Source organism: Mixophyes fleayi, chromosome 8 (assembly GCF_038048845.1).
Source record: "Mixophyes fleayi isolate aMixFle1 chromosome 8, aMixFle1.hap1, whole genome shotgun sequence".
Classification (NCBI taxonomy): domain Eukaryota; kingdom Metazoa; phylum Chordata; class Amphibia; order Anura; family Limnodynastidae; genus Mixophyes; species Mixophyes fleayi.
Window position 1 is genome coordinate 5130490 of NC_134409.1, and position 15559 is coordinate 5146048.

The window sequence follows — 15559 nt, forward strand, 5'->3', positions numbered from 1 at the left end:
AAAGTTTACTATTGCTGCTCTATTAGTGTTAGTCTTTGTCGTCCTATTGGTGAATGACGCTTGTAATATTAATGTGTATTTGTTTTCTGAAGAAAGTGACAGGAATTTCACTAAATTTCCCTTGGAGTACTCACGATGATCTTGCTACATTTTACTTCCTAATAATTCCCAGCATTGACCTAATTAAGTCACAATCACTCCCAATAGTAATTTCTGTGGGCGGTTTGGCACATATTTGGAATTCAATAAATGATGCTGTCTAACATCTATCACCAGAGATGGGTGGAAAACATAATTGCACTCACTTGTACTGATTGCCAGTTTTATAAGATACAAACACTATTGTAAAAACAATTCGACTCAGTCTTTGTGGTGTAACGCCACGGATGAACATGAAGCTGGCAACTGGTTTTTTTTTGGTCCACGTGGTCATCCCCCCTCCCCCCACACCCTTAGCCCCTATAGCAGGCATTTTCTAAATGTTTACCACTATCAGTCAGGCATACATGATTGGTGTTGTAGCTCAGGTAAGTTAAAGCCTTGTACAAAACTGCTTCTGTGTGTAGTTCATGGGGGGTCAGCATCGAGCCACTCCCCCCCCCCCCCCTCCCCACAGTGCGTCGGCCCACTGGACCATGCCCTATCCACCTGGGTACAATCACTGATCTCTGACGTATATACTGAGCACAAAATGCCTTTCCATGAAATAGTTTAATAAATAACCTGAATTAGGTAGCTTGTGAATTCTAAGGTATTACATAAAGGGGGTTCATACAGTCATCCAACTATAATTTATTGGCTTACACAGTCGCTTCTGAATCTTTTACTAGAAATACATTGTTTTATTTCTCTGTCCTTCTGTGCTTTCATCCCTGTGCAGATTTTTTTTATTGTAATCTCCCTGGGGTATAACACAGCTGTCTGCATTGGATACAATTATATGTAGAGAGCAGTTTTGTGTCAAGTCCCAGATCAACGTAAATTAACAACTCTACCTGTTGATATAGATACCTGGCTGCATTTAATGGTACAACACAAGGTAAGACAGCTGACAGATGGCATCATTAGGCCTAGGCACCCAGAAAGGTGCCCGGGTATGTGAACTCGTGGAAGGCTGGAGGCTTAAATTTAAGTTTCTGTTACTGCCCATGAAATTAGAACCCTCAACCTTAGCCCTTCAATTCACCTGGCAGCAACAGGGGGCCACAGATTAGTGCAAATAATCAACATATTTTCCAGTATTTACAATTTTGTTTCTCTCTTCTTCCCCCACTCTAACAATATTGACATCTTCATTTGGCAAATATCAACTTGGGTTCTCCTATATGCACCTGGGTTTTCTTTCTATTTGTATATTTGGGAACCCCCATTTTCCAAGACAGCAATGGGTAACCCTCCTGATCTATATCATTGTCCTCACTCAGAGGCTGCTTGTTAATTTGTAACACAGACTTAAGCTATCATCATTATTTACCCAAGCTAGATGCAATTACTGGTATAAATGTCAGAGTTCTACATATGTAACATCTTACTATAAACACTGTCACGTGGAAAGGGTAATGTAGCAACCTTAAAAAAACGGACCTGCCCTGTTTCATTCTTCTCTTAACTCCGTGGAGCTGTCCCTGTAATAGTGGGAAGAGCAGAGTGCAGCGGCGCACGGAGGATTGTCGGGGGGGGGGTATACAATACAGCACCGCCGCGGACGCTTCTTTGACAGCGCCGCGGCTGCTGTATAGGACAGTTGCCACTTAGTTAGCGCTGGGGGGGGGTTTCTGGAGACTCAGAAACCCCCCTGCATGCGCCACTGGAGTGGGCACTGTGGGAGGATGGACCCTATCGCCAGGCCCCTTCCAAATGTTGTTATGGAGCCCAGCGGTGACGTGTTCCACCCTTGGATGTGCCTTTGTCATCGGAAAGAGTGTAAACAGCACTTCAAGGATTCCCCCTTTATTAATTTAAACTGCTTGGTTTATCCTCCTTTGTGTCCAATATGTGTTGAAGTCGAATCATTGAATGGAGTTGGCTAAATTGATTAATATTGGTTTACTGTGTGATTGTGATTAGAATGCTACGTTAATAACACAATCGCACAGGTAAGCAGCACATACACTTACATTCACACCTACATTTGTAAATAGGACACATTTATTAAAGTTCCATCCCACATTTATTTATTCATAAATGAATTAGAGATTATTTATACGTAGATAATACCACAGTAAGGGAAATTATGTTTCAGGTCTTCAGAAATGTATAAAGTGTGCCCTCATATTAATCCATATTCTACCAACACAAATCCGGTATTAATGGAGGAGCGATCGCACATAGCAATCGCTAGTTATAATTAGTATGAGATTAATGCTCAAAAGCACTCTGCTTATAGGTCAGTTTATACTGTTTTTTCGGCAGGAAGACACGTATACAATAGTTGGAGTGAGTTGCCCCCACCGTTCGAAAGAGGATCAAGTGAACTAACCTAGGACCAGCAGTCAACTGGAACATCATAAACCCTGGACCAATGAAGAACTTTCTTAGTGTTATCTGTGTATACTTGTGACATCATTATTGTTTTTTTATAAACCAAACTGTATATAAACTGGCCTCTGTTACAGTAACAGTCTCTTTGCCAATCAGCTTTGACAAATATTCCTAGATCCAGGGTGTGCTGCTTATGTATCCGTTCTACTTTGTAACATTCTTATTGTATTTTGCTGCTTATTGCTATTAAATCTCTTTTGTGCTTTGGAACCACACTGATCGCATCGGACAATCGTCATTGGTGACAATAGATGCGGACATAAAAAATGAAATGGAGAGTGAGAAGATTTGCGATCTGTCTGTATTATGTGTGGTCCTTGCTGTTTCAGGGTTTTATTACATTTCTCTAAGCTAGAGATACTCACTGACCCCCGTGAAGTGGTTTTGGTTTTGGATCTGGATTAGCTTCGTGTTTTGGTTTTGGTTTTGGCAAAACCGCCCTCATGTGTTTTGGTTTTTGGATTTTTTAGAAAAAAACCTAAAATATGCTAAAATCACATAATTTTGCACTTTTTTTATTCCTACATAATTATTAACCTCAATAACACTATTTTCAAGTAATTTGCAGTCAACTTTGACCACCTCACAGGTCACTCACTTGATCTAAGCGTTGTGGGGATCAGTTGATACATAAGGTATTGGAATAAGAATTGTAGCAGTTGGTGGGGAAAGTGTTAGTCAGAAACATAAACATATAACAATTAATACGAGGAACCATCATTACAAATCAAAGCTAAAGCACCTTAAAGTCATTAACCTGTCATGATCACCTTTTATGAAGATCCAGTGTAACGCCATGTCTATGTGGATATCCGATAAGCAAGTTAATTACATTATTTGGTTATTGTAAAATCTATCTTAACATTACTGATACATTAACATGATAAAACATTTCTAGAACAAGCATTTGTTATTTTATTATACTATAAAGCTGCTGACTCACTGTATTCTGTATCAATGCTTCTATGGATATGTCATTTACTTTTAATTGTCACTTAGCTTTTCATATAGCAATCATGTTTGTTATTAGTTGTAGAGCTCATTAATGCTTAATAAAATCCTAAACCGGGTTAAAATCATGTCCATTGTTTATTGTATTAATATGGCAATACATTACAGTTGGCAATCATCCGGCTTAAGTTGAATCATTATATCTATTAATAACCCTGAAACTCTTCATTAAATATCATTGTGGATGTTATTATCACTTAAACAGTAAACTAACCTTGCTTCCCGGCTTCTGTTACTAGTAACTATTATCAGTGAGGCTGCATAAAAAGCACAGATAGAATTCTTGATTTACACAAAAGTGGAAGCTGCTCAAATCAATTTATAGGCCATAACAGGTGCTTGAAAGGGTGGGGTTATCCTGCAAGGAAACTACACACAACATTTTTTCCCCCAGCACACTGCTATAGCCAGCAACAGATCTGCCATTTCTACTGTAGATAAAAATGCAAAAGTCTTTGTTGCACACATTTGCAAATGTATGCTTAAGCCATCCGCCACGCCAAGGCGCTTTTGCTAATAGGATGGCCCTACTCTAAACAATGAGAGTCCCATATATTTGGGCCATACATATGTGTTTTTAAATTGAGAGCTAACTTACCAAAGAGGTACCCCAGAAGCCTCCAAACAGCAATTGTTGATTTGGTTCTGCACAAAATCTGCGTCTCTTATCGACACTCGTTACCTGCTCCCATTCCCGGTTACAGGACATTTTTTCGGGCCGCACCCACTTTGGGGAGTTCCCTCCCTCACACAACAGGGCTTTCCCCTAGTCTTCAAACCTTCATGTGTTTCCTGAAAACTTTCTTCTTCAGAAAAAGTTACACCCAATTATCCTTCCTAGGCTATTCTACCCAATTACCCTCCCTCTATTCTATTCTACCCAATTACCCTCCCTCTATTCTATTCTACCCAATTACCCTCCCTTTATTCTATTCTACCCAATTGCCACCTTTACACAGTTCACACAAAACATACACATGTTCTCTTTCTATATTCAAGCACCCTCCTGACTGACATCGATGTGCACTTTTTACCCTTACAAATACATTGAAGATCTACTTGTCAACTATTATTATCTCCTGGAGAACCCGGAGGGGAGGTCAGGTGACAAGTTCCGGAGAGGGGGTGGTGACATAATTGAATTAAGGAGTCCCTGGGTACTGTGAAAATGCTTATGATAAATGGTACTTATAATTTAAGAGCAAGTAAAATGTCTCTGAGCAATACAACAATTCTTTGAAGTAAGCCCATTCTTAGCAGTATTTAAATATGAAAGCATTTTGGGATTTGTAGTTCCACAGAATACTGAGATGAATAGTTACAAATGACTGAGAATTTAATTTTTGCAGTCTAGAGGCTGCCCTGACTTCCTCTCTTTCTTGTGCTAACTACAGCAGCCATAAGACAATATATCTTCTACTATAGTTTTGGCTTGCTTATTTTTATTTTTATATTTACAGAGGTCACGCTTTCAAACTTACATGATTAATGAGAATCAAATACCCTTCTTAATTGTTGCAGGAGCTAAAGAAATATTTATACTATTCTTAATATCATTCTGAAGGCATAAATCAACTAATGACAAAGATGCCCGATCCGATTCATGGGCGGAGTTTGGGTGATACGGGGGCGGGGTTTCTTTTGTCCCGCTTTCGGGATTCTAAAATCAGGGAGTTATGATTATGTATGAGGAGGACTGTGCTGCATAATACACAGCTAAGGTCAAAATAAATTAAATAAATCTACTTCTTATGATATACTAAAATGGAGCACACTTGTGTCATTTTGTGGAGGCTGTAAATATTGCAGGTAACATTATTATTGTTGCCGTTGTCATTTGTTCACCACCATTCAGTGAGGAAATAGAGCATAATACATAAAACTAAGATGTCCAACAAACAAAGGCAAAATACAGAACATTCAAGAATCATAAATGCAATAATACCAAGAAGTTAAGGAATAGACAAAGTATAAAGCAAACATTAGTACAGAACAATGCAGAGGACTAATAACTGATTATAATATGCATTTTTATTTTAACTCAAATATTTGTACTTAAATAATGTTTGTTTTGCATAGCAAGTTTGTATATTTTACAATTATTTAATGCATAGACTCAGATGTTTATAATTTTTCTTTTACACTATTGTCCTACTAGAGAAAGAAGGGGGTAAAGGTAATAATGTCTGTGAGTGGCATCATTGTCATTATATCTTTGCTGCATATTTTTAATTGATTTCCTGGCATGTGACAGTATCTTGTATGGGGGAAGGAGTTTATTAAATGAAAGAACGTGTTTGTTAAAAGATCTGGTTTGTAATTTTGGCAAGTACCCAACGTGATTTCTCTGTCTTTCTGCCACATTATTAAAATATTACTTTTTTATATGCAGGCTATGGGCCTGAGGAAAGGAAAGCAAAAATAAGGAGTAACTTTGCACCTGGGCAAAACCATGTTGCATTGGAGGGGAGGTAAATTTAAAATATGGGGACAGATTTATAGTTGGGGTAGGGCATGTCCTAGATCAACTTTATATTTTAGCGTAAAAATAAAGCTATCAAGTATTTGGGTGCTAAATGAACAAGAGCCGGTATTTAACTTATATGCAAAATAATAAACTCATTTGCACCCCTTGCGTTGTAACATGGTTTGACCAGGAGCACATTTGCTCCTTTTCTTTCCGTTTTGTTCTCCTTAAGGACTCAGACCCTATAATTCAAAGTAAAGTAACATGTAACAATATAAGTAGTAGTCTCCACGAATAGGGATGACCTCAGTAACATACCTCAGTAACATACCTATATCAAATGCAGATTTTATCCATTATGTAGGTGATAGTTCTGAAATACATGGGAGACAACCTCAGGGCTAGATATGCAATTGGCACGACTAAGAGGAAGCAGAGAGCTTGCCCAATGTATCCGCAGCTGCAGTTGCAGAACCAATAGTAGAGCATGTCTAATAGCTGAAGGGGTACCAACAGTATTTATGTAAACAGCAGGTAGTCTATATTGAATAGCTCTTACAGGGTATTCTGGTAGAAAATGTGGTATAAGGCACTAGGCCAAAATACCAACAAAGTGCCAGTAATTGAAACGGTGATGATATGTCACAGAACCCTTAAAGACACTTCCTTATAGAACACAGATGGCATCCTTCTCTGAAATCACTTCTCAGCAAGTACATAAATAATATACATAGAGAGTGCCCTGATATTGCAGTATATTGTTAATTTGCCACTATGCGCAAACTTGAAGAAAGCTGTATACTAGATAATATAGAACTTTAGGCTTAAGGTTTAACTTTTAAACTTGCAAGGTTAATGATGGTCTTACTAACCTTTTGCCACAGGTAGCAAGTGCAAAATGCAGTCAATCAGAATAGAGAGAAAGATAACAGCCATATAGTATTGTAAAATCAACAAACTAATGAAGTTTTAAAAAAAAATATGCACAAATCAAATTTGGGCAGCATGGTGGCTAAGTGGTTAGTACTTCTGACTCACAGCGCTTGGGGTTATGAGTTCAATTCACGACCATGGACTTTTCTATGTGTATGTTCTCCCCGTGTTTGCATGGGTTTCCTCTGGGTGCTCTGGTTTCCTCCCACACTCCAAAAACTTATAGTGGGTTAATTGGCTGCTATCAAAATTGACCCTAGTCTTTCTCTCTCTCTCTTTCTGTCTGTGTGTGTATGTTAGGGAATTTAGACTGTAAGCTCTAATGGGGCAGAGACTGATGTGAATGAGTTCTCTGTACAGCGCTGTGGAATCAGTGGCGCTATATAAATAAATGGTGATGATGATGATGATGAAATCAAGAACAAAAAAGATTATCTGGAATCCTTAATATGGAGTTACATGTGAGGAATATAAGCAATACATTATTACTTGTTTCAGGACAAGTAAACAAGCACCATAGATCAGTGATGGGTCATTGCAACATGTGCGGTCTCCCCCTAAAAGAGGTATTATTGACGAAAATAAATGTAAATATCTAGTGCAAGAACATCCCATTATTCCAATATTTTATCACCTTCCGAAAGATCTATAAAACCTTTTGGAAATCCAACCAGGAAATACCAATTATCCCAGGGATTCATTTCCTTACTGCATATGTACATTAATACAGTGACAATATTTATATGTAATATCCATTATTTAAAAGATACTACTATTTTGTTTACAACATTTTGAATGGCAAGAAGGATATTGGTGGCTACAGATCTGCAGTCTCTCTATAATTATATTGAGCATGAGAAAGGGTTTTTTTCCATTAGAGAATTTGTAGACTTGGTCCACATTCGAAGGTCAAATCGTAAGGATTTTATTTGTTACATGACTTTATTTATTTTAAAGAAGACTTAATCTAAATGCTTATAGATACATTTTAACTCCAGCTCTGAGGGACTGTGATAGGGACAGTTTTTGCCCCAAGTTTTGTATATATTTTTAAAGGGTTATTAAATTGTTGATCTTACTAATCTATATGGCTGTTATCCAACAGTATAAATTTAAAAAAGGAAAGTGTTGAAGACATATTTCAATACTGAATATTCACTCTTAAAATACAACATAGGCCGAGGACAGTTAGGACATGTTCATGTAATTGTCACTGAGCTATACCTGGACGATTAAGCAGACGTACCTGTCAGGAGGCGTATCTCTTGACAATTGCTGGAGGGCTAGTGCACCTGAATGCAATGCTGATGATGCCCAGCTGCTTCTGATTGGCTGATTGCAGTTTGACCTTTCCATCTAATAGAACTTTAATCATTAATGTGGTGGCTACATGTATCATGTGAAGTTAAAGCCATCTGTTTTCATTACCATTTGGAATGTGGCAGGAAAGAAGATTCTCTATTTGATTGTAAAAGGGGAAAACAGTTTGTTTTTACTTTTGTACTATATGGTAAATGCAACCTTCACATTTATTAATACGCCATTTTGTCTTGTGTACATGACACGTCATTACATTACTAGATTTTGTACAAATAGTATAATGTGAATTTCGCATTTACAATTAAAAAGTCACTAGAGTGACGAAACGCGTTTGACGGAAAAGTCTCTAGAGTGACGAAACGCGTTTGAATGAAAAAATTACTAGAGTAACAAAACGCTCTTGGGTGCTGCCCTTTCCACTTTCATGTCATAATTTGCAGGCCGAAAGTGACGAGTGCGTTCAGCGGTGGAACGCACTCCGACTCCCTTCTCCGATATACTGCCTCAGGAACGCTGTCTCTCACACCCACTCCTATCAAGAAGCTGGCCAACACTCACCCTGTGCCATCACCATCAAGAGGAGATCTTTCAACAGCTAGTATACCGGAATTCCCCACATTTTCGACATTCTATCTGTTGCATTGGGATGTGATTATTTCCTCAGTACTGGACATTTTGGATGTCCACCCTCTATCCACTGCTTAATTGAGAAATTTTGGGACTTGAGATTTTTTGCCCACTTATTTTTAGAATTCGTTTTTAGGATTGATACTACTACCTCATTTTTTACTATTCATTGATTATGTTATATTGTGTTATTTTTCTGCTTCTGTTTGTTTTCATTTGTAAGGCAATTTTATACATACTATCAGGTATACTTTTATATTGAGTATGGTTTTTGAGCACTGGATCTACTATATTTTCTACTATTAACACTGTCAAACTGCTTCTCTACGGTATCGTGTGATGTAATTATACACATTTTTTACTCCTGTTGTACAGCTGGTGCCATCTTCAGATGCCTCTGACTAAACAAATGCGCCATAAATGCCCTTCATCACATGTGCATCTTTTCCTGTTCAGAGCACAAATGTGTCCAACTCTACATAAGCACCGAAGAAAGTAAATAGTAACAGCAGAGTGCATTAGGAATACCCTTTTGTATCCCTAAAACTTATTTTTAAATTACTTTTTTTGTTTGCGCCAGTATCACTTCCAAGACTCCAAACTGCAAACAAGATTTTAACGGGTCACTCTTGCACAATTACAAGGAACTGCAGGACTGATGAAGGCACACTCACAATTTCAGCACCGGATGGTTTTAATGTAATGATAGGAGAGACAAACAGATTTCTACTATATATCTTTACATTACATAACTCATTTATAGATTTTTCAAACTTTCTAAAAAGGAAAAGTGGAGGTGTTGCCCATAGCAACCAATCAGATTCTAGCTATTATTCACTAGAATGTACTAGATAAATGATAGCTACAATCTGATTGGTTGCTAAGGGCAACACCTCCACTTTTCCTTTTTAGAAGGTTTGATAAATCTGACCCAAGTGTTAAAAAGTTTTTTAAGGCTTAAATTGAAAGTTTGCTTATGATACAACACTCGCAGTAAGCATCCAGCGCAGTAGTAAGAGGAAGAGATACACTGAACCTAGAAATAGATACTTATTCCATTGTTACAAACAATTACCTTACATTAATTAGCTTTGCTTACGTATGTTTAGAAGACCGGGAAGCACAGAATCATATACAAGGAAATGTCTGACATACCGGTGGAAATTATCGCTTGTTTATGTGGTATCAGCAAGGACTATAAATTATACAATTGACAGCTAATGTTTTATTGTCTTAAGGTAATTGGCACTGTCAGGAGAATTCTGTCAGCGTGACACAGATCTTTTGTGTAGCGTAGGCCAGATATGAGGATGACACATTGTTTCAGCAGTAACAGGGATCGGTCTTGGTAGGAAATACCTGTCAGTAGAACAGCTAAATGATGGACAAGTACTATTCTGCTTTATTGTTATTCACATTTAGTTTCATTAAAGAGAAGACAGTCATTTATATTTACATATATCGAAGGTTGTATATGAATGGCCTTAATTATACATGAAATAGCTGAAGTGTAAATGTTTTCACTATGTTCTCCGGTGAGTCATGTTGGTGGGGGATTATCTATAGAGCAAACTCAGAGGGAGTAATTTCCAAACAGCAAAGTTCGCCGATCCACAATGTACTTATTTGCACAAGCACACCAAACAGTCCACCCAGGTGCACGCCAACTTCGTTTGGACATGACCTCATCTCCATGTATAAGCAGTCTGCACCTTGTTTTGTGGGTTGGGGAGTGCAAAGGATATTGCACAGGGTGAAAACACATTACATTTTTGATGAATATTTTGATTACATTAGTCGTAATAATTGTTTTTGCAGGGAAATATTTATATGCATGCGCCGACAAGACAGGAAGTGTGCCTTCACCAAATTGTGATCTCATATAAATAATACTGTCCAACAAAATTAAATCCAGTTTCTGCACCGCATTGCAGATGTCGGTGCCCAACTCCTCCAATTGGCCATTGCAAACTTTTAACCCCTCCCCCCTGCAGTTGTCGTCATCTTTTGTTTGGATCCTCACCTTTAACCTCCTAAACCCAAATATATCATTTGTTTTCATGACCACTGAGATTTTCATTGTCTTACTAAGTGGCGGTTAAATCATTAACACGTTTTCTTATTCCATTTAATGTGTTTCTCTCTCTCTCATATCATGGGCCTGGTATATTTGTGGGTGTATGTGGGGGGCGGGGGGGGGGGATAATAATATATTTAACTAGTCGTTTCCTATAAATTCTCTTTTTGCTGTTATTTTTATGTATGTTAGAGCATTAGAGCAACAATAATCACTATATAAACGGTAGATTCCTTTAAATAAACTGAAGAGATTAAATAAACTTAATTTAATGCAGCATGTAGCAAGATTGCATTATGAAATTATTTATTTGGTGATAAAACAGCCTCAGGTGACTTGAACCCGTTTCTAGGTGACTGAAGATTTTCGTGCTGTAACTTGCTTGACCGCATTGTCTGAACTCTTAAACACTGATGCATTTATACAGGTCGTGTTCAGAGTTGCTGCTGTATACACCCTAAATTAGTAACTGTGTTTTGTACAGGCACAGTCCCCCTAACGCCCCCTTCTCCATTAATTATGGGACAGAATTACAACATTTTAAGGAAAAAGTGAAAATAAATGAACACACAGCTACATATAACAATCTCAACGCAGCCACATTAATTGTTCAGATCTAGAAATACTTTTTTTTCATGATGCAGATTGCTCCTATTCATGATTAATTAATATTTACAAGTTTTCACAGTTACTGCACTTGAAAGGATAGCGTCACTCTGAATTGAGAATTCAGCTTATACTCATTTATATCTTAAATTAATCATGAAAGTGAGGGGACATTGGTGCTATCTGCATTATATGTATCACTGTTGAGTGTTTGCCCCCTAAATGTGCTTTCGCCACCCCTTAATCTCACTTAAATAGTTTTGCCACGCAAATTAAACTCAGTTGTAACAAGGTAACATTATATTAATGCACGCATGCGCCTATTACATACCTTGAAAGGAACACCCAAAATCTAGCCAACGCCTCCCATTGGCCAGTGCTAACTTTGGAATCCCCGCACACAACGCCATCTTGGTCTGAAAATCAATGCCCCCCCCTATGAAGATGAGTATAAATGATATTGCAACGCAGCTTTTGCGCTGCTGAATTATACCCTAGAAATTCACTTACTGTTACAATTTGGCCCATTGGAGGGTATGGGGGGTCACTAAGGTATTTGGGAATTGGGTGCCCACTAGAATGTTGTCCTTTGTATATACTGTTGTGTCATCTCTTTGCTTCCTATTTCAGCTTCAATTATGATCTATCAGCTTAATAACATGGATCAATCATTACTAATAGATTGCAAATAATTGTTTTTATATACTTATAAAGTTATTTAATAATATTTTCAAGATTGAAAGTGAGTAATACAGTATACACTGAAGCAAGATGTGCTTGTAGCATTTCCAAGGTTGATACATTAGCTGGCTACACTCACGGTGATCCAGTGGTCCACGGATGGTGGCGTGTTCTATTGCATATACATGAACTTGTGTCATTTATTTCACTGTAAAAATTAAGCTACTGTTTCTTAATCCTCCCTGATCCCTGGTATTTAAGTGACAAATGCTTATGCCTGGCATCCTGATGGCCTATAATGATATGGAATGGGTATCGGTCTGGGCAGTGTTCCAGGTTGTTGTGTAAGTTAGCGTGTAAAGTCTTACAGATGTCTCTAGCATGCTTGTGATGCAGAGCTGACAATCCCTCAATGACCTCATCTTTTACAGAGCTGAATTCTAAAAATGCCAGAACATTTTACTGTGTTATAAAGAATATACATTCAACAACACAGAACTCAGATAAATGATTTAACAAATAAAGCTGCTATCAGACTTTAATATATATTAATGACTGTATTACTGAACTAAGTAACATGCCTGTCGTTTCTGAAACATTTATACTTAAATAAATCTGTCCAGCAAGCTATCTGTCCCATCCCTTTGCTGACAGTTGGCTCTTGGTTTGTAGTTTCCTAGGTAACAGAAAAGCTCTGTAATGATTGGTAGATTCTTATATCGGCGGTACTGTAGCTATTGTCCAGGACTCGTGATGTGTTTGTATAGGCAGTTAAGTGATTTGCTAGTGAAAGAATGGAGCACAGTTCCAAATACTTATGGATTCTATGACATGATGCATACAAGTTTTACTGGCCACACACAAATGCCCAATGCCCTTTTAATGATTTTATATCAGTGTTTCCACTTTTTTTCAGACCCGCTATATATATATATATATATATCTATATATATATATATATATATATATATATATATATATATATATATGTATTTATATATATATAGATATATATATAGATATATATATATATATAGCGGGTCTGAAAAAAAGTGCAAACACTGATATAAAATCATTAATAAATATATATATATATATATATATATATATATATATATATATATATATATATATATATATATATATAGGTTTGGGGAAAAAACACACAATTTTTAATATCTGTTCAAACTGTTTACTTAAATATTTTACAGGTTGCAACCAGTTATGAAATCCATTTAAGCATTTGTTTAAAACATACTCAGCACCCATTCCCTGCATATTAACAACAACAACTACGGAATTTGATTGCTGTATCACTTTTATATTAATATTGCATAAATAATATTGTTTAGCATCAATGTAGTATGTAAAACATTAGGCATTATACATTTGTACATATATTTATGCAGGTGCATAAATTGAAGCATAAAATATAATTTAATCCATCAAAACATAAATTAGAACATTTATTAATTAACTGGCTCGTTAGGGAGCTATAGATTAGAGCAGCATTTTGTTGCAAAGATATGTTCCGATACATGTAACACATTGTATATGTTTTTACTTAAAGAGATCTGTATGTATGTGTAGTGTTCCTACACGTAAACAACATACATGTGCCTTTTCGCACTTCTGTATCTCATCAACTTCCCTGCGATACAGGACACACGCTTTGTACGAGCACTGCACCAATGAACAGGCTGTGTCGCTACAACCATAGAGAATTGCATCACCCCCTTTACAAATCAACATTCACAACGGGAGATTTTCAGTGCAAATTTCTTAAATAATTATGTCTGAAAAATCAGAATCACGGCTTTATTGGCGGCCAATAAGCTGGATCCACGGCGTTGCTTCGTTAGCGATGGGCTTCTGATTGCACATGTCCCTTGTAAACATTCAAGGTACTCAGGAGATTTTAGGATTGTCTGGAGCTCTCTGCGGGAATAGGAGCTCATGTGCGGAGGTCATAAGAGCCTCTCTGTAAAGAGGAAATTGTAGGTGTTAAGAAAGTAAATAACACTTTTTCTGTGTATTTTGACAAAGTACATGTGCTGTCTGTCTTTTCATCTGTCCATAGATGGTGTGGGGGGGGGGGGGGGGGGGTTAATGAGCGTCTCCTCTATGTTATCAATTTCTAGCACACAGTTTAGGGAGGAGGGGAATCTGTAGCTGCCTGAACCTCAGGGGAAAGAGGGGAAGTAGTCTACATTTTAATTTGTAACTAATATTGACTGTGATTGGAAATAAAAATAAATAAATACATTTAAAAATCAACAGCACATTAGTCTACGGACCACTGTAGACACGTGTGTTTGGTTTTAGTTTTATTTTTAGTCTCCGGTGTCTCATTCATTTAACGTTTAAATTTGATTAGAATAAGGGACCCATATGGGAAAAGTTTAATTTGGGAAGTGTTGTATGAGCAATGTCTGACAGCCAGTGCAGGCGAAACACCCTTAGATGTAATGTTACCATATAGCTAAATATGTCTTTCTGGATGAAAGAAAATGTATTTAACCATGGTATTTGTGAAACAAAGTTGAGGTGTCACCTTGGCGCACCTAACCCCACCGCTGCAGGATATCACACCTGAGAACAGCTGTGCTTAAGGATAGCTCAGCATTGACAAAACAATGCTGCAGGCTGACACTATAAGGCTAATAAAGCTTGTGTTGTATTAGATGTTATGGTTCACTTACCACGGAAGTCGGCATGCGTACTTCAACACTTCGGAATGTCATCCCAGTCTCTGGTAGACCAATAGAAGGACCGTTATTGACGGCATAAATCATCCGACTAAAGAATCCCAGTCTACCAGCCTGTGAGATTAAAAGAGAGAATATCATTCAATAACACAGAAGAAAGGGAGAGATGTAGATCTAATTCTCCCATGCGCGACTCTCTTCGATGATAGTCGTAAAGTTTTCTGTTAATAATCATTATTTCTCTGGAGCGAATCACCTATATTTTATTTTAAACAATGTTATAAAAGGAAAATGCTGTCTGATGAAAGGCAGAGGTCACAGTGTCCGCTGTTCCATGTTTGCAAAGTGGACCTATACACAGTGCACAAGCAGTCAGTATTATTCCCTGCATGCAGAAAACATGTTGCTTCAGACAGGAAAGTGAAATGCTGGGCAGCTTGCACTTTATAGCCTACTTTGCCAATGTATCTGTTTCAACCAAATCGGGCAGATATTGAAGCATGTGTGAGTCCTAAAGCCAGCAGACTAGATCAAGCTGGAGGGGATACAGGTCGTCTGATAACTTCATCAGCATGTTTATAAGTGAAG

At 37.5% G+C, this 15559-nt stretch overlaps 1 protein-coding gene across 1 annotated transcript in view; it reads right to left on the reverse strand.

Annotated features, from left to right (window-relative positions):
• Positions 1-13563: 13563 nt before the first annotated feature.
• LOC142099975 (uncharacterized) overlaps positions 13564-15559 on the reverse strand; it is a 41748-nt gene continuing 39752 nt past the window's right edge. The window contains exons 16-17 of the mRNA XM_075183984.1: positions 14966-15085; positions 13564-14244 (exon numbers count right to left, since the gene is read on the reverse strand). Coding sequence (XP_075040085.1) covers positions 14218-14244; positions 14966-15085 — 147 coding nt within the window. The 3' untranslated portion in view covers positions 13564-14217. The remainder of the gene's footprint in view (positions 14245-14965; positions 15086-15559) is intronic.